We start from the raw sequence: 25,291 nt of genomic DNA, 5'->3' as shown, positions 1-25,291 counted from the left end.
AATCTGCCATCCTTATCGAGTGTGACCTGCCTGTAACTCCATACCCACAATGTAACTGAACTGCTCTTCAGGAGGTTAGGGATGAATGGTGTCTAACCATTGATGCCCACACTTCAGGAATGAGTACATGATGTTACAATTCAGCAGGCATGTTGCCTCAGTAATCTGAGACTCACTCCCTGAGTGAAAGCCTGCTGGGCTATGCTGTCTCAGAAAGGGATGCTCATGAAGAATGCTAATAATCAGAATCCCCTTCATTGTGGAAGGAGGCCATTCAGCCCCTCGAGTCTAGACCAATCCTCTGAAGAACATCCCACCCCAGACTCAACCCCTTACTCTATGCATGTAATCCTGTTTCTCCCATGGCTAATGCAGCTAGCCTGCTCATGCTTGGACACTAGGGGTAATTTAGCAGGTCCAGTCCACCTGGCCTGCACATCTTTGGACAGTGGGGGGAAACCAGAGAACCCGGAACAAACCCACGCAGACATGGTGGGGGGGATGTGCAAACTCCACACAGAGAGTTGCCCGAGGGTGGCCTCGAACCTGGGTCTGTGGCGCTATGAGGCAGCAGTGCCAACCACTGAGCCAAAATAGAGCACTCTGGCGTTTCTAGTGTCTGCACCTCCGGTCCAGTAGACCAGGGTTCAAGCCCCACCTCCTCCAGGACGATAACATCTCTGAACAAGTTTAGTTGAAAATGTCTGTAACAAGATAGACTTCTGTGCAAGTCAATTTGCTCGGGTGCATCAATGTCAGCAAACTAGAAGAATCGCAAGACAATACAATGTGAGGCTGGATGAACACAGCAGGCCAAGCAGCATCTCAGGAGCACAAAAGCTGACGTTTCGGGCCTAGACCCTTCATCAGAGAGGGGGATGGAGAGAGTGTAGGTGGGGAGGTAGGGAGGGGATAGGTCAGTCCAGGGAAGACGGACAGGTCAAGGAGGTGGGATGAGGTTAGTAGGTAGCTGGGGGTGCGGCTTGGGGTGGGAGGAAGGGATGGGTGAGAGGAAGAACCGGTTAGGGAGGCAGAGACAGGTTGGACTGGTTTTGGGATGCAGTGGGTCCTCCCATTCTCTAGATGACATGTCCATCATGGGCCTCCTGCACTGCCACAATGATGCCACCCGAAGGTTGCAGGAACAGCAACTCATATTCCGCCTGGGAACCCTGCAGCCATATGGTATCAATGTGGACTTCACCAGTTTCAAAATCTCCCCTTCCCCTACTGCATCCCTAAACCAGCCCAGTTCGTCCCCTCCCCCCACTGCACCACACAACCAGCCCAGCTCTTCCCCCCCACCCACTGCATCCCAAAACCAGTCCAACCTGTCTCTGCCTCCCTAACCGGTTCTTCCTCTCACCCATCCCTTCCTCCCACCCCAAGCCGCACCCCCAGCTACCTACTAACCTCATCCCACCTCCTTGACCTGTCCGTCTTCCCTGGACTGACCTATCCCCTCCCTACCTCCCCACCTACACTCTCTCCACCTATCTTCTTTACTCTCCATCTTCGGTCCGCCTCCGCCTCTCTCCCTATTTATTCCAGTTCCCTCTCCCCATCCCCCTCTCTGATGAAGGGTCTAGGCCCGAAACGTCAGCTTTTGTGCTCCTGAGATGCTGCTTGGCCTGCTGTGTTCATCCAGCCTCACATTGTATTGTCTTGGAATTCTCCAGCATCTGCAGTTCCCATTATCTCTAGAAGAATCGCAAACTTTCCAGGCATTGAGACCAGAAATGGCATTTCCCCTTGCTGATTTATAGGCTCCTTGATATTGAAATTCCCCCAGTTAGTCAATGGGTGGAAAAACCCAGTGTGTGTACACAAATGGCAGGACTTACTGTGCTGGTGAATTTCACCACCTATGGGCAAGACTTGCCAATTTGAGTGAGATGATGGGGAAGTCTGCTGATCGATTTTAGCAACGATCTTGGTGGAAATTGGAGCACGAAAACTCGGGTAAGTGTTTCTACGTCAGACAAACACCAGCATAAAACATTCCTAGCTCAGTGACTCAGAGTCATTACGGCAAAGGAGGAGGCCGTTTGGCCCATCAAATCCATTCCAGCTGTCCACAGAGCAATTCAGTAGGTTCTTCTCAAGTTCCCCTCCAAGCCATTCACCATCCTGACTTGGAAATATATCGCCACTCCTTCAGGGACACTGGGTCGGAATCCTGGAATTCCCTCCCGAACAGCATTGTCGGTCAACCCACAGCAGGTGGACTGCAGTGGTTCAAGAAGGCAGCTCATCACCACCATCTCAAGGGGCAACTAGGGATGGGCAATAAATGCTGGCCAGCCAGCGATGCCCACATCCCACGGATGGAGTTCTATTTCCCTCTGTCTATCTCTTGTAGCCCTGCTAGCCCAGATCTGTCAAGTGCCCTTCTTTCTGTTTCGATCAGTCATATTTGCAGCAAGTTCCAGTTCATTAACATTTGTTGTGCAAAAAAAACTCTCACACACTCCCTTTCCCCATCACATACCCCCACACAAACCATGCATCTCTTATCCAAAGCTTTAAATCTATGTTTGCCTCCTCTTGTATTAGAGCAGCTTATGGTTGATTCACCTATCAAAACCTGTCATAACCTTGTATCTCTCGATGAAATCCACCTTCAATCTGTTTTGCTCCAAGGAAAACAGTCCCGATTTCCACAGCATAATCCGTGTTGCTAAATGCCCTCATTCCTTGGTCCATTCTGATAAATCTCCCTTGCAGCCTCTCAAGGGGCCTTGCATCTTTCTCAAAGCATGGGGGTTCGGACCGGACACAGTTCCTGTTCTAGCTCTCTTAGTCAGATGGTTGTGGCTGCATGTCCCAACTCAGAGACATTAATACCTACTTGAGCAGGCGAGCTCTCCGTCGTGCCCTGGCCAAAAAAAAATCCTCAACTAGGGCAGCAACGTCGTCCACTTGTTTGTTTGTGGGTTCTTACTGCGCAAACTTTGGCTGCTATCCCACATCAGCGATTGACCTTGAGAAGCCTATCATTGGCTGTAAAGGGCTGAGTTTAGGGCAAATGTCCCAGAGAAATGCAAATCTTTTCTTCCCTGAAGAGATTCAGTATCATAGCAAGACAACAAAGTGTGGAGCTGGATGAACACAGCAGGCCAAGCAGCATCTCAGGAGCACAAAAGCTGATGTTTCGGGCCTAGACCCTTCATCAGAGAGGGAGATGGGGTAAGGGTTCTGGAATAAATAGGGAGAGGGGGGAGGCGGGTCGAAGATGGAGAGAAAAGAAGATAGGTGGAGAGGAGAGTATAGGTGGGGAGGTAGGGAGGGGATAGGTCAGTCCAGGGAAGACGGACAGGTCAAGGAGGTGGGATGAGGTTAGTAGGTAGGAAATGGAGGTGTGGCTTGGGGTGGGAGGAAGGGTTGGGTGAGAGGAAGAACAGGTTAGGGAGGCAGAGACAGGCTGGGCTGGTTTTGGGATGCTTTGGGGGGAGGGTCCAGGGAAGACGGACAGGTCAAGGAGGCGGGATGAGGTGGTAGGTAGGAAATGGAGGTGCGGCTTGAGGCGGGAGGAAGGGATGGGCGAGAGGAAGAACAGGTTAGGGAGGCGGGGACATTCTGTCTTGGGGAAGATGAAACTTGGCATACCACATTGCATGGTATCACATCAGAAGCTGAAATTTTGCCTAGTTTCTTGTTTTGCTTTGGTGTAAAACACACACTTTGTCTGCTGTGTTAACAAACCCACTCATTCAGAAAACATCAGTTCTGGTCACCACACTAACAGAATGATGTGGATGCCTTAGAGAGGGTGCAGAAAAGGTTTACCAGGATGTTACCTGGTATGGGAGATTTTAGCTATGAAGGAAGGTTGGATAGACTGGGATAACGCAGTGTGGAGCTGGAGGAACACAGCAGGCCAGGCAGCATCAGAGCAGCAGGAAAGCTGATGTCTAGGAGGAAGGGCCCCGAACCGAAACATCAACTTTTCTGCTTCTCTGATGCTGCCTTCCTGCTGTGTTCCCCCAGCTCCACACTCTGTTATTTCAGACTCTGCATCGCAGTCCTTACCATCTCAGATCGACTGGGTTTGTTTTGTCTGGAATGCAGGAGGTAGAGGAATGAGCTAATAAAATTTTATAAGATTGTGAATGGCATGGATGGAGGAGAAAGTATGAGGCTTTTCCCCAGGGTGGACGGGTCCATTACTAGGGGACACAGGTTCAAGGTGAGGGGCAAATTTAAAAGAGATGTGTGAGGCAGGTTTTTCACATAAAGGGTGGTGAGTGCCTGGAATGCACTGCCAGAGGAAGGTGGTGGAAGCAGACCCAATAGCAGCATTAAAGATGCACCTGGATAAATACATGAGCAGGAAGGGAATAGAGGGATACAGATCCTGTAAGTGAAGCCAATTTTGGTATGGAAGGGCAAAATGTGTCAATGTAGGCTTGGAGGGCCGACGGGCCTGTTTCTGTGCTGTATTGTTCCTTGTTCTATCTTATGTACCAGCGCAAAAAATATACATCAGCGATAATAGGAACTGCAGATGCTGGAGAATCCGAGATAATAAAGTGTGAAGCTGGATGAACACAGCAGGCCAAGCAGCATCAGAGGAGCGCGAAAGCTGACGTTTCAGGCCTAGACCCTTCTGTGTTCATCCAGCTCCACACTTTGTTATCACAAAAAAAATGTACCTCAAGTAGCAGAAATTTACTGTTATTATTGTGATCTTCGCAATGTCCGAGTGGTCAATTGAAGGTGTGACTGAGGACGTCAACTATTCATGCTCTACATTGATGATCTGGGCAAAGGAACTGAGAGCATTGTTGCTAGTTTGCAGATGACACAAAGATAGATGGAGGGACAGGGAGTGTTGAGTAGGCGGGGAGGCTGCAGATGGATTTGGACAGGCCAGGAGAATGGGTGAAGAAGTGCGCAGATGGAATACAATTTGGGAAAGTGTGAATTTGGCAGGAATAACGGAGGCATAGACTATCTTCTAAATGGGGAAAGGCTTTGGAAATCTGAAGGACAAAGGGATGCAGGAGTCCTACTTCAGGATTCTCATACGGTTCAGTTGGCAGTTAAGAAGGCAAAGGAAATGTTACAATTCATTTCAAGAGGGCTAGAACACAAGAGCAGGGGTGAACTGCTGAGGCTGTACAAGGCTCTGGTCAGACCGTATTTAGGGTGTTGTGAGCAGTACATCTATGGGAGGATGTGCTGGCACCAGACGGGTTCCAGCAGAGATTTACAAGCATGATCCCAGGGATAAAAGCCAAAAGAACTGCAGATGCTGTAAATCAGAAATAAAAACAGAAATTACTGGAAGAACTCAGCAGGCCTGGCAGAGCCTGTGAAGACAAATCAGAGTTAAAGTTTTGGGTACAGTGACCCTTCCTCAGAACTGCTCCCAGGGATGAAGGACTTGTCATATGAGGAGCAGTTGAGGATTCTGGGTCTGTATTCAGTGGCGTTTAGAAGGATAACAGGGATCTGAATGAAACTTACAGAATAAAGGGGGCCTTGATAGAAAGAACATGAAGATGTTTCCATTAGTAGGAGAGACTAGGACCTGAAGGCAAAGCCTCAGAATGAAAGGCCGACCTTTTAGCATTGCAATAAGGAGGAATTTCTTCAGCCAGAGGGTGGTGGTAAATTTGTGAATTTATTGCTGCAGAAGGTTGTGAAAACCAAGTTATTGAGTATACTTATGACAGAAACGGACAGGTTCTTGATTGGTAAGTGAATCAAGAGTTATGGGGAGAAGGCAGGAGAATGGGATTGAGAAACATGTTAGGCATGATCGAATGGCAGAGCAGACTGGATGGGCTGAATGGTAATTCACACTAAGTTGCCCCTTTCATAACCTTCATACAAAAAGGCTGTATCTGAATTACTCAATGAGGAGCCAGTTTTAGCTGGTTACTAATTAACCTACTTTTGCACTGCAAGCCTCGAAAGAAAACACTGCTTAAAGATTAGAGATAACACGGTGTAGAGCTGGATGAACACAGCAGGCCAAGCAGCATCAGAGGAGCAGGAAGGCTGACGTTTCGGGCCTAGACCCTTCTTCGGAAGGTTACACTGACAGAAGTTAGACTGCAAATTTCAGTTTAATGTCAACCTCAAACAAAACTAGGCAAAGTTAGGTTTATACAAATTAAATATTTAAACTTTCTTATTGCACCAAGTGCAATAAGCAATGGACCTACATGAGAGGACAAAGTTACGTTCAGGGTTAATCTCTGCCACTAGCTTTGACTATCAAGGGGTCTGGGTTAGATATTCCTCCGAAGGTGATGACTGTGTAAGAGATAAAGGAGATCACAGGCTCCCTCTGCTGGCCGTGCACTGAGTACAAAATGGGCCAACTCAAGGACCCAGAGCAAGGTTATTGTGGGAAAGAAATTCATATCCAAATGTTTTTCAAAGTGGACAATTTTTTTTTCATAGAAACCCTACAATGTGGAAACAGGCCCTTCGGCCCAACAGGTCCACACCGACCCTTGGAGAACCCCACCCGAACCCATCCCCCTAATAACCCACCAAAGCTTCCAATCCCTGAGCACCATGGGCAATTTTAGCATGGTCAATCCACCTAGCCTGCACATCTTTGGAACGTGGGAGGAAACTGGGAGCACCCGGAGGAAACCCACGCAGACACGGGGAGAATGTGCAAACTCTACCCAGACAGTCACCCGAGGGCGGAATGGAACCCGGGTTCCTGGCACAGTGAGGCAGCAATGCTAACTTTTTTTTGAAAATGTTCTTGATAATTGCAACATAGGCACAATTTTTGTGCCAAAGTGAAGGCATGAGTACAGCAAGGCTGCAAGGTCTCTGTTGCCAAATTGATTTCACTTGCTCACAGGACAAATAGAGAATTAGATGCATTTCCAGGGGTAAAATTTGGAGGCAAGAAGATAACAGAATGCCGACAATCCAATTTTACCTTTAGAGTCAGAAGACATCCTGCAAAATATCATAGATGAAGAAAAATCTAGAAAATTTGGAATATGGTGCAGAGGAGATTCACCAGGATGTTGCCTGGTCTGGAGCGAAGGTCTAATGAGGAAAGGCTGAGGGACTTGGGGCTGTTCTCACTGGAGAGAAGGCGGCTATGAGGGGACTTAATGAGACATACAAGATGATCAGAGGATTAGATAGGGCGGACAGTGACAGTCTTTTTCTGAGGATGATGACGTCTGCTTGTACGAGGGGGCATAGCTACAAATTGAGGGGTGATAGATTTAAGTCAGGTGTCAGAGGCAGGTTCTTTACTCAGAGAATGGTAAGGGTGTGGAATGCCCTGCCTGCCAATGTAGTGAACTCAGCCACATTAGGGGCATTTAAACAGTCCTTGGATAAGCACATGGATGATGGGATAGTGTAGGGGGATGGGCTTAGATTAGTTCACAGGTCGGCGCAACATCGAGGGCCGAAGGGCCTGTTCTGCGCTGTATTGTACTATGTTCTATGAATATGACCCAAATCAATGGTTCTCAGAAGGAATACATTAGCAGAAACACTGAAGTGGAGATTGAAGTGGATGGTGTCCCACTGAAACAAGTTAATACATTTCCCTATTTAGGACAAATGGCAACAGTAGATGGCAGATGTGATACAGAAGTTTGAAGAAGGATAGAGGTAGCTGGAAGTAAATTTGTAAAGATGAGGCTTGTATTAGCAACAAGGAAACTTTAGCTGGTAACAAGCAAACTACTCATAAGATGCAACATTCTATCTGTAACGATCAGAACATAGTCAGCCAAGTGGACCTCTAAGGTTTCAGAATAGATTTGTAGCTCGGGTTGTGGATGCTGTGGTTGGTTGTCTCGCTGAGCTGGTTTGTTAGTTCACAGGCATTTCATTACCCTGTTGGGTAACATCATCAGTGCAGCCTGCGATGAGGCGCTGATGTGTGTTTTCCTGCCTGTTATTCAAACTCTGGTGTCCGTTGAGCCGGATTACCTCATTTCCGGTTTTCCTTTGCAGTGGAGTATATATAGGATCCAGCTCTATGTGTCTGTTGACGGTCTTCTTGGTGGAGAACCAGGCCTCTAGGAATTCCCATGCTTGTCTCGGTTTGGCCTGTCCTAGGATCCTGGTGTTGTCCCAATCAAACTGGTGGTTTTCCTTACCTTTTTGGATGGAGATGAGTGCGTATCGGTCGTGTCTTTTTGTTGCTAGTTGATGCTCATGTACTCTTGTGGCTAATTTTCTTCCTGTCTGTCCAATGTAATGTTTGTTGCAGTCTTTGCAGAGAATTTTGTATATGACATTGGTCCTGTCCATGGTGGGAAACGGGTCTTTGGTTCGGGTGAGCCGGCTAAGAGGTGTTAGAAAATGCAACAGCAAAAAGGGACTCTTAAAAAAAATGTGACATCCTGGAAGGAAAATGTCAGACTGGCAGACTAGATCTGAGCTGGGAAGGACAAAGTGGAGCAGCAGAAAGATGGGGAGGGGGGGGGGGGGTAAAATCAGATGTCGCTGGATGATGAAAGAGCAAAGTAGTTGCCAATGAGCAACAGTGGATGTGTGGGAAGGGTGCAAGAAGTGTGACAAACCAAGACAGCAGATCACCGGCAGGAGTTAGCTACAAGCAGCAGGTCAGGGAAACCATGATAACATTACCATGTCTAAGCTGAATTCAAATCCAAAAAGATTGAACCAACAGATTTTAAAATAGTATCAGAGATAACAAACTCATTGAATCCCTACAGGTTGGAAGCAGACCATTTGGCCCATCTGATCCACACCAACGCTCCTAAGACCATCCCACCCAGACACACCCCCTCTAACTCTTGTATTCCCCATGGCTAATCCACCTAGCCTGCACAATCCTGGACACTACGGGCAATTTAGCATGCCACCCAGCCTGCACAATCCTGGACACTACGGGCAATTTAGCATGCCACCCAGCCTGCACAATCCTGGACACTACGGGCAATTTAGCATGCCACCTAGCCTGCACAATCCTGGACACTACGGGCAATTTAGCATGCCACCCAGCCTGCACAATCCTGGACACTACGGGCAATTTAACATGCCACCTAGCCTGCACAATCCTGGACACTACGGGCAATTTAGCATGCCACCTAGCCTGCACAATCCTGGACACTACGGGCAATTTAGCATGCCACCCAGCCTGCACAATCCTGGACACTACGGGCAATTTAGCATGCCACCCAGCCTGCACAATCCTGGACACTACGGGCAATTTAGCATGCCACCCAGCCTGCACAATCCTGGACACTACGGGCAATTTAGCATGCCACCCAGCCTGCACAATCCTGGACACTACGGGCAATTTAGCATGCCACCTAGCCTGCACAATCCTGGACACTACGGGCAATTCAGCATGCCACTTAGCCTGCACAATCCTGGACACTACGGGCAATTTAGCATGCCACCCAGCCTGCACAATCCTGGACACTACGGGCAATTCAGCATGCCACTTAGCCTGCACATCTTTGCATTGTGGGAGGAAACCCACACAGACATGGGGATGAAGTGCAAACTCCGCACAGACTGTCGCCCAAGGCTGGAATCATACTCGGGTCCCTGGCACTGTGAGGCAGCAGTGCTAACCACTGAGCCACCGAGCCGGTAAAGTACATTTGAAGCATAGCAGCCAGAGTCATGGAGGGAAATAGTGGTGACAATTTGCACACAGCTAGCTCCTAGAAACAGCAATGAGAAAAATCACCAACTGATCAGATTTTTTTTCAGTTGTACTGGCTAAGGGAGAAATGTTGACCAGGCCAACAGGCATGATTAACTATCATGTCGTCTCTCTAAACAGGTCCAAACAGTTGCTCTCCAGCTGAGAAGGCGAAGTATCAGTTTAATATCACATCCAGAAGACAGCACTTCAGACAGAGCAGCACTCCTGTCTGCATCAAACAGGAAGGAAATACTGGCACTTAAATCATGTCTTTCATGACCACTGGCTGTCTTCAAAATGCTTTATGCCCAATGGAATCGCCCTGAAAGTTTAGTCACTGCTGTATCGCTGGAAATAGCAATTTGCACACAGCATGCCCCCAAAAACAGCCATCATTGGCTGGTTTGTTTTTGTGACATTGATTGAGGGTCAAATATTGTCTAGGACACTGACGACAACTTCTAAAGGACAACAGTTCTGAGGAAGGGTCACTGAACCTGTAACATTAACTGATTTTTCTCCACGGATGCTAGCAGACCTGCTGAAATTTTCCAGCAATTTCTGTTTTCAGAGTTACAGAGATATACAGCATGGTAATAGACTTTCCTGTCCAACTCATCCATGCTGACCAGATATCCTACATAAATCTAGTCCCATTTGCCAGCATTTGGCCCACATCCCTCTAACGCCTTCCTATTCATACACCCATCCAGATGCCTTTTAAATGTTGTTATTGTACCAGCCTCCACCACACCCTCTGGCAGCTCATTCCTTACACACACCACCTTCTGTGTGAAAAAGTTGCCCCTGAGGTCCATTTTATAATTTTCCTCTCTCACCCTAAACCTATGCCCTCTAGTTTTGGATTCTCTCACATTGTACAACCTATTCTGCCTCTCCCTGTAGCTCAAACTCTCCACCCCTGGCTACATCCTTGTAAATCTTTTCTGAACCCTTTCTAGTTTCACAACATCCTTCCTATAGCAGGGAGACCAGAATTGCACACAATATTCCAAAAGTGACCAAGCCAATGTCTGTACAGCTGCAACATGTCCTCCCAACTCCTATACTCAATGCACTGATCTGTAAAGACAACCATACCAAATGCCTTCTACACTATCCTGTCTACTTGCAACTCGACTTTCAAGGAACTATGGATGTGCACTCCAAGGTTCAGCAATACTCCCCATGACCTTACCACGAAGCATATAAATCCTGCCCTGATTTGCCTTCCCAAAATGTAGCACTTCACATTTGTCTAAATTAAACTCCATCTGCCACATCTCAGTCCATTGGCCCATCTGATCAAGACCCCATTGTACTCTATGGTAACCTTTCTCACTGCCCACTACACCTCCCATTTTAACATCACCTGCAAACTTACTAACTGTACTGCCTATGTTCACATCCATATCATTTAGAGAAATGATAAAAAGCAGTGGACCCAGCACTGATCCTTTTGGCACACCCATGGCCGCAGGCCTCCAGTCTGAAAAGCAACCCTCCCCCACCACCCTCTGTTTCTACCTTTGAGCTAGTTCTGTATCCAACAGCTAGTTCTCTCTCTATTCTGTGTGCTCTAACCTTGCTAATGAATCTACCATAAGGCACCTTGTAGAATGCCTAACTGAAATCCATATAGATCATAAACACTGCTCTGCCCTCATTGATCCTCTTCATTGCTTCTTCAAAAAACTCAGTCAAGTTAATGAGACACAATTTTCCACTTACAGAGCTGTGTTGACTATCCCTAATCAGTCCTTGACTTTCCATACATGATTGCCTCCAACAATGTGTCCACCACCAATGTCAGACTAACTGTTCCCTGGCATTTCCTTATCACCTTTCTTAAATAGTGGCACCACGTTAGCCAACCTCCAGTCCTCTGGCACCTCACCCTTGGCTATTGATGATACAAAATCTCAGCTAGGGGCCCAGCAATCACTTCCCTAGCTTCTCACAGAGTTCTTGGGTACACCTGATCAGGTCCCAGGGATTGATCCTCCTTTATCCATTTTAAGATATTCAGCACCTCCTTTGTAACATGGACATTTTTCAAGATATCACTACTTATTTCCCCATGTTCTCTATCTATCATATCCTTCTTCACAGTAAATGCTGATGCAAAATACTTGCTTAGTATCTCCCCCATCTCCTGTGGTTCCAAACATAGGTAGCCTTGCTGATCTTTAAGGGGCACTGTCCTCTCCCTAGCTACCCTTTTGTCCTTAATGTTTTTGTAGAATCCCTTTGGATTCTCTTAACCTTATTTGCCAAAACTATCTCCTGTCCCCTTTTTGCCATCCTGATTTCCCTCTTAAGTGTGCTCCTACTGCCTTTATACTCTTCTAGGGATTCACATGATCCTTGCTGTCTGTACCTGACGCGCGGTTCCTTCTTTTCCTTGAGCAAAACGCCACTCCTCCTCCTCCTCTCTTGCTTCCCTTTCTATCCTTCCCATACCCTAGAACATCACACCACCAGTCCTGTCCATCCCTGAGCCACGTCTCTGTAATTGCTATGATATCCCAGTTCCACGTTCCCAGCCATGCCCTGAATTCATCTGCCTTACCTGTTAGGCCTCTTGCATTGAAATGAATACATTTTATCAGTCCAACCGTGTTCTCAGCTTTGTTCCTGACTGTTTCACTTACTCCTTTTCCCAACTGTATCAGTCTCAAACTGACCTATTTTGTCACTACGGGTTCTGAGGAAGGGTCACCGGACCTGAAACACTAACTCTATTCTCACCTCCACAGATGCTGCCAGACCTGCTGAACTTTTCCAGCAACTTTGTTTTTGTTCCTCTTTTCTCACTATCTCTCTGGGTCCCACTGACAACTCCCTTTAGTACTTTAAGTCCCCTCAAGCAACTCTAACAAAATCTCCCTGCCAGTACATTAGTCCCCTTCCAACTCATGTGCAACCCGTCCTTCTTACACAGGTCACTTCCACCCCAGAAGAGATTCCAATGACCAAAAAATGTGAATCCTTCTCCCCTGCGCCAGCCCCTCTGCCACATATTCATCTGCTCTATCCTTCTATTCCCACCCTCAGTAGCTTGCGGCACCAAGAGTAATCCAGATATTACTAAACCCCACCTTCCCCACACCTGTGGAACTTCCTATATCCCCTCCTCAGAATCACGTCCTTTTCTCTTCTTATGTCGTTCAGTCCAATGTGTATGTAACAACCTCCTGCTGGTCTCTCTCCCCTGTGAGAATGCACACTCTGCGCCCTCTCAGGCAGATCCTTGATTCTGGCCCCTGGGAGGCGATACACCATTCTGATATCTTGCTGTCAGCCACAGAATTGTCTGTCAGTGCCTCTGACCACTGTGTCCCCAGTCACAATCAATCGCTTAGAGCCTGGTGTACCCCTTGTTACATTAGAGCCAGTCTCGGTACCAGAAACCCGGCTGTGAGTCCTACATTCCTCAGAATCTACCGCCCCTTACATTTTCCAAAACAGCATACTTGTATGAGATGGGGATAGTCACAAGAGACTCCTGCATTACCTCCCTCTCCTACCTTTCTTGGAAGTAACCGCTCTACCTGACTGCATCTTCAGTTTATCTCCCTTCCTGTAACTGCCATCCATCGCAGCCCCAGTTCCTGTAAATCCCTCACTGCCTCTAACTGCCGCTCCAACCAATCCATGCGAGCCGATGGGATGTTGAACCAAGCACAAGTCCCGCAGACATAATCATCTGTAAAACAATGGAAATGATCCCTCAACCCCCACATCGGGCAGGAAGACACATCAGCTACTAAAGGCCATCTGTACACCTTAACAATCTACACAGCCAGAAATTAGAACAGTTTTACTGTGCCAAAATACACTGTTCCTGGCCAGCTTAGTACATTACTGGGGACAACTCACCGGCTCTTGAAGATTGTACCCCAAGATGTTTATAATTCACTGCAGAGGTCAGAGGGGTCACCCATTTAAACAGCTCCTGTAAAAGGCAGCAGCTACCTATGCTGTAGAACACCCTCCAATGAACTCACTGTTCAGTTTAAGCCCTGGAGTGGGACTTGAATCCACAAGCGTCAAGGTTCTGAGGACAGAGCGTTAGCGGCCAACTCATAGCTAGCAGTCCCGGCCTCAGCACATTCTAACCTACTGATGCAAACAAACTCTTTTCAGAGAAAGGAATTTCACTATTTATTAAACGGAATATCGTGCTTTGTTGTTCGACTCACCCCAGCACCAGGAATGTTCTGCTGATCATCTCTTCTTAATGAAGAGGAAATCATACCTGACACATTTAATAGAATCCTCTGAGGTGGTAATAAACAGGATTAAAGGGAACCACTAGATGTAAATGGAATAGAGGACAGGTAACTAACAGGGGAGAGAGAGAGGCAGAGAGAGTGAGAGTGCGAGTCGGGATAAGGGAGATATTATCAGAATAGTAGGCTGTATTTAGGATTAGTGCTGGGACTACAATTATTGCATAACTGGGATGATGAGTTATTCTACTGGTTTGAATATGCCACAAAAATAGGCAGGGAGGCAATTGTGAGGATGGCACACAGTCTGTAGTGGGATATGGACAGGTTAAGAGAATGGGCAAAACTTGCAGATGGATTATAGTGTGGGATAATATGTGATTATGCACTTTGACAGCAAGATTACAAGAACAGTTGAATGTTATTTAAACAAAGGCAGACCGCAGAAAGCTAAAGCACAGTTGGATTTGGGAGTCCTTGCATAAAAGATCAGTAAGTAATAGGGACGGCAAACGGAATATCAGCCTTTATTTCAAAGATGATAGAATATGAAATGAGGGAGGGTTTGATAAAACAGTGCAAGGCATTAGTCAGACCACGGTTGGAACACTGTGAGCAGTATATCTAAGGATATACTGGCATTGCAGGTGGTCCAGAAGGCTCAGTAGGCTAAACAGCGAGTATGGAGAAACTGCTTTTTGAGGACAGGTTGAATAGATTGGCTTTGCACCTATTAGCCTTTAGAAGAATGAGGCAAATTTGTCAAAACATTCAAGGTTCTTAGATGACATGGCAGGGTAGATGCAGAAAGGCCATTTCTCCCTTGTGCAGAGTCCAGGACCAGATGCCATAACGTCAGAGTATGGTTTGTCCATTTAGGTTCGATGTAAGCAAGGTCATTTTCTTTCCAACAGTAGTGAACCTGTGGAATTCTTTACTGCAGAAAGCTGCTTAGGCTGGATCATTAAATACATTCCAGGCTGAAACAGAGACTTTTTAATCAGTAAGTATAGAAAGGTTTATGGGGAAAAGGCAGGTAAGCGGAGTAGCGGATTATCAGATCAGCCTGACCTTACTGAATAGCACAACAGACAATACACGCTGAAGGGAATACTCCTGTTCCCACATCTTATGATCTTTTGGTAAACAGAAAGACCAAAGCTCTAGCTGCACAGTTTGTGTTAAAAACAAGACTGGTAATATGGTGCGACAAGCAGGCTGGTGTCAAGGATGCACTGTTCAAGTAGCAAATAAATGTTTATGGAATAAGTCTTTATTTTCGGTAAAACAATTTTTCATTTTTTTTCCTCCTTTTCTGCCTCACCCAATCTTTATATCCAGTCTGCACGCTGTCACCTGTTAACACAGTTCCAGTAGCTGCTGTCGATTACAGCCTGAGCATACATCTTTCTAACCAAACATTTATTTTGGGAAATAATTAAAAATCTGAAAGACAGATCAGCGCTCTCCTTCTCTGAGGATCAATCCTTTTAATGACAATGATTTCCCAATCTAAATATATTCTAATTACATTTATCCTAGCTCTGTCTGAGTACTCTGGGCAGGACAACAAACCAATCCTTACACAGCTGAAAATAAAATGGTTAGCTATTGAAGGCCCAAAGCACTACAATTTTAAATAAGGTCACCATTATGTGTTAAACACAGAAAATTACACTGGGAATCAGTTCCAATTTCCCAAGAGAAAGCTCTGCACAGTATTCGTTCCAATACTGATTGATGGTGTTTAAAATGGAACTTGACCAATAAAAATAGAGACTGCCTCTGCTGCAACACTTGATAGTCGGTGTCCAATGCAAATGAACAAACACATGACCAGTTACAAGCAGCAAGGCACTGGGCCATGAGCAATACAGTCAGTCAACTACTTGAGGAAGAAAGAGACCACAGTCACTCGTTTCAGGAAAAGCATCACAAAAGCACAGGAATTACACTGCAGTGAGTATAGTTGTGGTCTTGAGCAGGCGCACTGAGAACTCAATGCCTCCAATCACCATTGTGTAAATGAGTGTTTCCATACAGTCTTGAAACTGTTCAAAGGTACCCCCCCGGATCCCCAGGTAATGTTACAGAGACGATTCATTGGTGTTCTGTATGACCATCAGCAAATATTCCTTATCTGTCAGGGAGGGAAAAAAAAGAATAATTAGAGCTTTCCGCTTTGCAAGCAAATAGATGAAAATGCAAGATTGTCAGTTGGAGTCGGGGACTTGAGTTTTGGTCACTCCTCCACTTTTCGTAATGCCTTATGAATGAGAATGTCTGAAAACGTATTATTCTGGGTTCACCTTTCTGCCACATGCTTAGTTCCCTCCAATCAGATTTCCATCTCTCACAACAGTGACCCTGTGTTTGTGAGGAGGTGAACTACCTGCTTTTCTCACCGTGTTCAATCACTCTATAGGGGCCTCTGGCGCAGCCAAACATGCTATCTCCTGGCGTCCAGCTCAGTCAAACTGCCTTCACTTGCACACATTGCGAGGTTGAGTAAAACACTTGTGGATGGGGAGGCAGGAAGTTAGAATTTGGTGTTTGTAAAGTGCTGGGGGGGGGGGGGGTGGGTGGAAGAGAGAGAAGAAAGCATTGCATGGTCCCTTTAAAAGATCATGTGCTTTGTCTGTGCTTAGAGATTAAAATGGATGTCCACAAGCAGCAGCTTTGAAGTACATAACAGCTCCTGAATTGAAATATTTGTATCAAAATACCCAGATATCAGGCCAGCAGCATTTTGTTTTTTTACCAAGAAAACATGCTTTTGAATTTAGCCGATCATTTGAACCAGGCACTTAGGTACCAAAAACCTATCAAATTTAAGTCTGATGGTTTTGACAACATAGGACCAATCCTATTGTAAGAGATACCGATACATCTTCAAAGGAATAAAAAGAAGGGGGCAGCTGGACAAAGTCACCAGAGATAGCTACCATCTGCCAGAGCTAAGAGCCCTCAGCTCTCAAGAGAGAACCGCTGCCTCTCACAGCCTCCTCAATGTCTCAGAGATAGCACCATCTACATAACAAATGGCACACTATTTAATATTCCCAACAGAAGGATCAACAGAGAAGGCACAGAACATTGGATATGACACGTAACCTGGCTGTAATTTTAAGAGATTAAATTCTATTTTTTTAATACAAGTGGGGCTTGTATTTATTGGACTAGCATACCATTAGGATTTTGCGTTGTACACAAATAGCTAGTAATTGGAAGGAATTTATTCAGTTTGTTACTAGTTCAGTTAATTTGTTCACTGTTAGAGTTCGATAATTAAATTGTTACTGGTTGAATTTGAGGTGGGCGCCAGGGATTTATTTTATTTAACTACTTGAAGTTGCTAAAAGGCAGGGTTCCATCACATTTCACACTCCTTTTACAGATTAGGTTAGGTGCTCCTCTTTGGGTGTTTGGTTTTAGTTGGGGGGTGGGGGGGGGCGCAGTGGTCAACCATCTGCGTGGAGCCATTAGTAAATAGGCTCTACTTGAGCCTTCTGCTCTTCCACATCAATATAATATTATTTACTAACAATGTCCAGAGAAAAGGGTCAACACCACACATCGTATAGTTTTAGCAGAACAGAGTCAATGGGCCTCTCCTAAAAATTTGTTCATGGGATGTGGGTGTTGCTGGCCCGGCCAGAATTTATTGCCCAGAGGGCAGTTCAGAGTCAATCACATTGCTGTGGGATTGGAGTCACGTGTAGGCCAGACCAGATAAGGATGGCCATTTCCTTCCCTAAAGGACATTAGTGAACCAGATGGGTTTTTCACAACAATCAGCAATGGTTTTATGGTCATTTATACAGTCTTGATTCTAGATACTTACTAAATTCAAATTCCACTCACTGCTAAGGTGGGATTCTAACCCAGTTCCCCAGAACATTACCTGGGTTTCTGGATTACTAGTCAATCAGTAACGCCATTAGGCCATCTTCTGTATAGAGCAACTGCAGGATCAATGCCACTGCCAACCAGTTTTCTCTCTACCTTGCTCAACCAGCCTTACTTTCAGACAGCAAATGATACTAGCTAAACACTGGTAACAGCCTGGTAACAGAGGGAGCTGGATGAACACCGCAGGCCAAGCAGCATCTTAGGAGCAGAAAAGCTGATGTTTCAGGCCTAGACCCTTCATCAGAAAAACTTTTCTGATGAAGGGTCTAGGCCCGAAACGTCAACTTTTGTGCTCCTAAGAAGCTGCTTGGCCTGCTGTGTTCATCCACCTCTACACTTTGTTATCTCGGATTCGGTGTACAAGGTAGAGAGGCATGGATAGAGTCGATAGCCAGAGACTTTTCCCCAGTGCAGGATAGACTGCCACGAGGGGTCATCATTTTAAGGTATTAGGAGGAAGGTATAGAGGAGACGTCAGAGGGAGTTTGTTCACCCAGAGAGTTGTGAGCGCATGGAATAGTTTACCAGTGGTAGTCGTGGAAGCGGAGTCATTAGTGACATTTAAGCGACTGCTGGACATGCACATGGACAGCAGTGAATTGAGGGGAATGTAGGTTAGGTTATCCTACTTTTGGATTAGGATTATTCCACGGCACAACATCGTGGGCCGAAGGGCCTGTACTGTGCCATACTTTTCTATGTTCTATGTTCTATTCTCCAGCATCTGCAGTTCCCCTATCTCTGGTAAGAGGGAGTTGGTCAGTTCAGGAGGCTGCATAGTTGGTTTGCAATGCAAAGTGACACCAACAGCATGCGCTCAATTCCTGCACTGGCCGAGGGAATCCACAAAGAATTCCCTTTTCCAACCTTTCCTTCCACCTGGGGCATGGAACAATGGCAACTTTAGGTCCTACAGAAAATGAGACTTGGGAATTAATCAATGGAAAACAATCTAATGAATTGAACATGTATTTTGGATTAGTCTTCTCTGCAGAATTACAATCACAAGGGCAGTGATTCCAAACAAATTATTGGAGCTGAGAAGTCCCCAGGTACTGATGGGCTTCGAGCGAGGATTATTAAAAAAAAGTGGCTACCAAATTAATTGATGCATGGGTTTTAAGTTTCCAAAACTCCCTTGATTCATGGAAGGTTCCATTAGGAAGGAAGTGTAATTCCTTTGTTCAAAGGAACGGAAGGAGTTCGAAAGTAGGAAACCACGGGGCAGTCAGTTTAACATCAGTCCAAGGGAAAATGTGAGAAACTATCTTGAAAAACCTTGGAAAGTTCAAGGTAATCAGGCAGAGTTGACATGGCTTTGTGAAAAGTAAATTACATTTCACCAACTTTTGGGGAATTCTTTGAGAAAGTAACTTGTGCTGTGAAATTATTGTACTTAGATTTCCAGAAGGCATTTGATATTGCAGAAAACAAAGGCTTATGACGTAGGGGGATAAAATATTGGCATACATAGAAGATTGGCCGGCCAACAGGAAACCAACAATAGGCGTAGAGAGTCATTTCCTGTTGCCAATATGTAAAAAGTGGTATTCCACAGGGACCAATATTAGGGGTATTAGACTTCAGTGATTTATACAAATGGCGTGGATAAAGGGACATTGGAACATGTAGGAACAGGAGTAGGCCACTCAGCCCCTCGAGCCTGTTCTGCCATTCAATGAAATCATGGCTAATCTGTGGCTGAACTCCATATACATGCCTTTGGCCCATATCCTTTATGATCTTAATGAGAGCGGCACGGTGACTCAGTGGTTAGCACCGCTGCCACCGGGGACCTGGGTGGCATCCCGCGCTCGGGCGACTGTCTGCGTGGAGTTTGCACATTCTCCCCGTGACTGCATGGGTTTCCTCCTACAGTCCAAAGATGTGTGGGTTAGGTGCTAAATTGTCCTTAGTGTTCAGGGATGTGTAGATTAGGTGGGTCATAGGGGAATGGGTCTGGGTGGGACGCTCCAAGGGTCGGTGTGCACCTGTTGGGCCAAAGGGCCTGTTTCCACACTGTAGGGAATCTAATGAAAAAACCTTTGGTTATAGGAGCACTGGGACCAAAGGTGTGATCACTAAATTCAGTGGTGACACAAAGATAGGTAGAAAAATAGGTCAAGAAGAGGACTTAAGAAGATTTAAAAGCGGGTTAAGCGAAGAAGCAAATAGCTGGCAAACAGAGAAAATGTGAAATTGTCCGTAAACAAATATTCAACAAACAGCAAAGAGCAGGAACTAAACCTAGGAGTTTCTCATTCAGTGATGAGCCAGGTCACCAGAGTGCTGGTAACAACAATCTGAAGGGATAGCTGTTATCCTGGAGAAGAATAATTGAACATATGCATAAAAGGACAAATCGAAACAAACCACCCCCAAACATTAAACTCCTGCCACCTTGGGCCAGGACAAGACGCAAGGAAAAGCTCCTCATCTGACTCACTCACCATTCTAACTTGGGAACATATCATCGTTTCTTTAGTGACTCTGGAATAAACTCCTGGAGCTCCCTCCATAGCAGCATTGTGGGTGGCCCCACACCCTAAAGACTATCAGATCAAGGCAACAGCTCACTACAACCTTCTCAAATGGCAACTGGGAGCAGGCTGTAAATGCTGGCCCAGCCAACAGCCATTGCGTGAACACATTTTTTAAAAAATTACCAGGTGCGACCATGATTTCATTTTTCTTGCAGCGGATTCTGAGAAACGTGAGGTCATTCTGTGGATCGATGTCCCGGATGGTACTCCTAGCTTTCATTGACAGTTGGTGGATAAGTCCCGCATACTGGACTGTGCTCACATTGTCCATGGTGGTCCGGATGGGTATACCTGAGAAACAGCACATCAGCATTGAGACCATGTCACAGTGACAGGCTGAAACACAGCAATTGGTCAGCATCAGCTGTGAGTAACACACTCACCTCCAAAGCAGAAATTCCTACTCAAGACTGAAGCATGAAAATTTAGGCAGATACTCCAGTGCAGTGCCAAAGGAGTGTGGCACTGTCAAAGGGGCTGTCCTGCAGGTGGAAATGTTAGCCCGAGGCCCTGCCTACTCCCTGAGGTCCTCATTTTTAAAAGATATGGTCATCTTCAAGTTGAGTTCTTCCAGCCACCACGAGTATGGCCCTGCTACCGGCAGCTTCATCTAACTCACACCCCCATTCCCTGTATGTACTGCACAATGAGGAGATTACTGTAATAGCTGCTATGCCTCAGTGTTAAAGTAACCTGTATATTGTTGCTGTTAGGTAATAAACTGTATCTGGTTCTGAAAGACTAAGGGCCTCTTCTGATGAGGCTCATTTGTGGGTCCAGCCCTGTCCACTGATGACTAAACCGTCTCTGGAATCATCACAGGAAGGAGCATTGGGGCAGCATTATGCTAGCCACAAGCCCTGATGGTCGATAGCCAGGCATCACTTAATATTACAATCACTTGCAATTTTCAGACACTGCGGAGTATTAGCTCCCATTATCATCTGTGCCTTCACTGAAACCACTCTGCCTTATGGTTTAATTATTCCATGAGAGTGGAGGTCTTGTAGCAGTGTCCAGCCTCTGATCCAGAAGCCCAAGGTTCAAAGTCCCCTTCTAGGAGCTGATGGTAAAGGGAGATGCATTTATAACAAGTATCAACTTATAAAGCCTCTGGCCACTAGCAATGAAAGAAAAGAGCGGGAGGGATTCCTGGCCTTGAGGCTGGTACAAAATTGGAACCACTACCATCACCATCCACAGCTCCAGGTGATGACCTGCAGGTAGAAACATAGGTTGTCACAGCAACTCCAGCTCCCTGGTTGGCTGGAGGGAGGTGTGGAGCACATTGGTGCCAACCAGGTCCAAATGGGGTGCATTCTGAACTTGCCCTCCTTACCCTACCAGTGGCAGAAATCATGGCACTTGGGTCAGTACCACCTTCAAACATGAAGAATCCATGTTTGTCACCATTCAGTTTGTTAATGTATGTCGTGAAACACAAAGGCATCCAAAATAATGAGTGACTGTGAAGTGCTGACAATGTTAGCTCATCAAAATATGCAAGCACTTCAACTCGGGGGGAGGCGGGGTCTGTAATAAAACACCCAACATATGTAGATATTTAAATGTTCAGCTTGTAAACAAACGAGTGTGACAACGAATCGGAAAAGGTACAGTCCTTTACAATAGGCAACAAATTATTGAAATACCTTCTGCATTGACAACGATAACGCCTACCACACCCCTCTGGCTCTGAATTCTCTTCAGAGTTTCTTCAACTTCAGCCTGAAAAGAGAAGAAACATCAACATGTCCATGTGGAGATACCACGAGTCTCTTAATATTTTCCTTCATCCCTCGTTTCCTCAATGAGAAAACAGATTGGAAGATTAGTGATTATTTATAGGGAGAGAGAGAGAGCGCGAGAGAGCGAGAGCGAGAGAAGAGAAAAACCATAAATGGATTTACTGCAAGCCATTAAAGTTTTATGTTTGAACTACTAGGTCAAGACAGGGGTTACAAGTGGTTGGGACCATTTCCAGGCAGTGAAGTTTGGTAATGAGCTCAGGTCACAGATGATGGGAAATGGGAAGCCAACTAAAGGTTCACTGGAATAGCTGAGTCCGGAGGTTTCAGAAACACAGGGGCCAAGGGCAGGTCAGAGGTGGGCAATGTTAGAGTGACACATCATTGTAACAGTGAGAATAATAATGTTGTCATAGTTTCTTACCACACCATAGGGCTGCTCCCTCATTGGAGAGGGACAGCTGGTGGCGGTTTATTATGAGGGTCACCACACCTCAGGCAACGGGAGAGGTTGAGAAGGAGAGTCTTTAATGGTGACCTCAGCCAGTTCAGGAAGTGAATCCATGTTATTGTATCACAAACTGGCCGTCCAGCCAACTAAGCTAAGCAACCAGAAAATACAAGATCAGAAGCTCAACTCCAGCCTGGGTAGGAAGAGCTGAGATTGCAAGCTGCCTGACTTATGTACTGGACACTGTTCCTTAGCAAGGAGAATGGGAACTCTAGATGGTGAGCTGTATGTTTGCCATCAAGGTCTTTCTGGAGATAACAAGGTTGCCTCTCCTTATGAATATTTGATCTCCATCTCACTGGAATATTATTTGCTCTACTTGGACACACTGGAGGCAGGAAGCAAGTTTCCACTGACGGATGAGTCCAGAACCAGAGGACACAGTTTAAAAATAAAAGGTAGGCCATTTAGAACAGCGTTGAGGAGAAACTTCTTCACCCAGAGAGTGGTGGATATATGGAATGCTCTGCCCCAGAAGGCAGTGGAGGCCAACTCTCTGGATACGTTCAAGGAAGAGATGGATAGTGCTCTTAAAGATAGTGGAATCAAGGGTTATGGGGATAAGGCAGGAACAGGATACTGATTGTGGATGATCAGCCATGATCATAATGAATGGTGGTGCTGGCTCAAAGGGCCGAATGGCCTACTCCAGCATCTATTGTCTATTGCTTGCCATTACAGTACATCTTAACTCCTGACATTATCAATAATTGAGCAATATAGCAACAATCATTGCTCCCCCACCCCATTTGATGCACCTACTTCAGATCCAAACGGGCTGGTAGCATTCCTAGATCTCACCTAGTGGTCCTTATGTGACCCTAAGCTTCTTACTTAACATTCTCTCACTGACACACACATATACAGACACAAGGAGTTGTTTTTCTCCTTTTCTTTTGACCTAGGAATACTTGGGCAATCACAGAAGTGGTACAATCGAATCCGGGTCTTGCTGCCTCCCAGCGTTTCGTGTTGTGAGCATTAGAGAGCACAGCCACTCCCCCTGACCGCTGCACACTCTTCAAAATAAGTGAGCTGACCTGTAGAACTGCATAGTGATTCAAGGAATTGAGGGGAGCCGATTAAATCAAATCAAGCGGCATTCTTTGTTCTGGTTCAGCACCAGCAATCAGTCAGACTGAAGGACGACGACTTCTGACGAAAATCTAAAATGCTCACATTGGGAGTGCACTTCTGAAAACGGGACAACGTAACAAAAGCCGAAATCTAAAAAGACCTAGATAATAAAATGTGAGGCTGGATGAACACAGCAGGCCAAGCAGCATCTCAGGAGCACAAAAGCTGACGTTTCGGGCCTAGACCCTTCATCAGAGAGGCTACAGACCTGCTCAGCGTCACCGTGACTGGGCATTCAATTAAGAAAATAATAAGAGTTAACGTTGAGGGTCCAGTGACCCAAGAGGGCTCCTTCCCTTTAACCTCTGTACATGATGCAATGGAGCGGATTGCCACGGCCCATTGTGGGAGTGTTCTTATTGTTGACGCTGGGGAAGCTTTTGATTTCCTGCCAATGCAAGACGTGCAAACAGTCTCCACCAGCGTTGAACCCAGGGGGGAAAAAGCTAGCGGGCGATATTGAGACAGGTGGACCTTTGTAGAGTCGATCGTTTCAGTTAGGACACGTCTAGTTCAATTGCAAAGCCAGAAGCCAGCACCCAGCCCTCGGTGAGGCTGCAATGAAGAGGCTGGGTCCCACTGCGCAAAGCTCTCTCTCTCTCTCTGTTGTATCTCCCCGCTCCAGCGATGCTCAGCACTCACCATTTCCCCGGGTCACCCGCTAATCTTCCTCCCAGCGCCCGCTGCCGCGCCACTGCGCCTGCGCGCTACCTTACCCATGACAGCATCGCCACTGGCCTTGATTGGCTCAACCGGGAGCCCAATCAGCGGCAAGCGCCGCGCCGCGCCGCACTTTTTATGAATGGGCGGCACCTGTCAATCGCCTTTGAGTGATATCTAAGGGCACGTTAGGACCATAGTCAGAAATTGCTGGGAAAGCTCAGCAGAGAGAAAGAAAGCAGAGCTAACGTTTCAGGTCCAGCGACCCTTCACAAAAATTACTGCCAGACCTGCTGATGTTTTCCAGCAATTTCTGACGTTGTTTCTGATATCCAGTTTAGTTCTTTTCTGTTTGAAGAGATTGATACTAATTCCTTGCATACGGCAGGAGTCGGAGCAAAGGAATTTTAAAAAGCTGCTTAGGGGCATTAGTCCTGTGGAGACATGGGCTGCTCTGACACAACCAACGCATTTTCACCAATTTATGTGTCCCATGATCAGCTTTTCTCCTTCCCTACCGTACTATAATCCCTCCTTTTGTCTGCCGAACTGTCTTGCTCACTGATCAACTCACCCCTCCCCCCCCGCCGCCACCAGATCATAGAATCACTGCAGAAAGAGGCCATTCATCCCACCGAATTTGCACTGACCCTACAAAGAGCATTTTCCAGCCTATCCCCCCTTAGGCTGCATTTACCAGGCCAATCCACCTAACCTGCACACCTTTGAATTATGTGAGGAAACCAGAGTCCATGCAGACATGAGAACATGCAAACCACAGAAAGACAGTTACCTCAAGCCTGGAATCAAACTATTCTTTTCCATAGCTACTTTCAGTAGATTGGAGAAGGGGGAGGGGGTAAATTTAAAAACTGGGAAGAGGAAAAATTACGTTTTTCAAAGGGTATTTAAGC

General features: G+C 46.2%; 1 protein-coding gene across 2 annotated transcripts; it reads right to left on the bottom strand.

Annotated features, from left to right (window-relative positions):
• Positions 1-15,121: 15,121 nt before the first annotated feature.
• On the bottom strand, positions 15,122-24,444 carry LOC125461621 (dynein light chain roadblock-type 2-like). Of its 2 annotated transcripts, none has more exons than XM_048550549.2 (4): positions 24,360-24,444; positions 21,974-22,049; positions 20,445-20,612; positions 15,122-16,006 (listed from the first exon to the last, which is right to left on the bottom strand). In XM_048550549.2, exons 1-4 carry the CDS (start codon positions 24,360-24,362, stop codon positions 15,954-15,956), a joined length of 300 nt encoding a protein of 99 aa, XP_048406506.1. In that variant the 5' UTR covers positions 24,363-24,444; the 3' UTR covers positions 15,122-15,953. The 2 variants fall into 2 exon arrangements, with proteins under 2 accessions (XP_048406506.1, XP_048406505.1); XM_048550548.2 differs by lacking the exon at positions 24,360-24,444 and adding an exon at positions 23,926-24,032.
• Positions 24,445-25,291: the final 847 nt, after the last annotated feature.

This window comes from Stegostoma tigrinum, chromosome 19 (genome assembly GCF_030684315.1).
Source record: "Stegostoma tigrinum isolate sSteTig4 chromosome 19, sSteTig4.hap1, whole genome shotgun sequence".
Taxonomy (NCBI): domain Eukaryota; kingdom Metazoa; phylum Chordata; class Chondrichthyes; order Orectolobiformes; family Stegostomatidae; genus Stegostoma; species Stegostoma tigrinum.
This window is presented reverse-complemented; position numbering and strand designations above follow the sequence as displayed.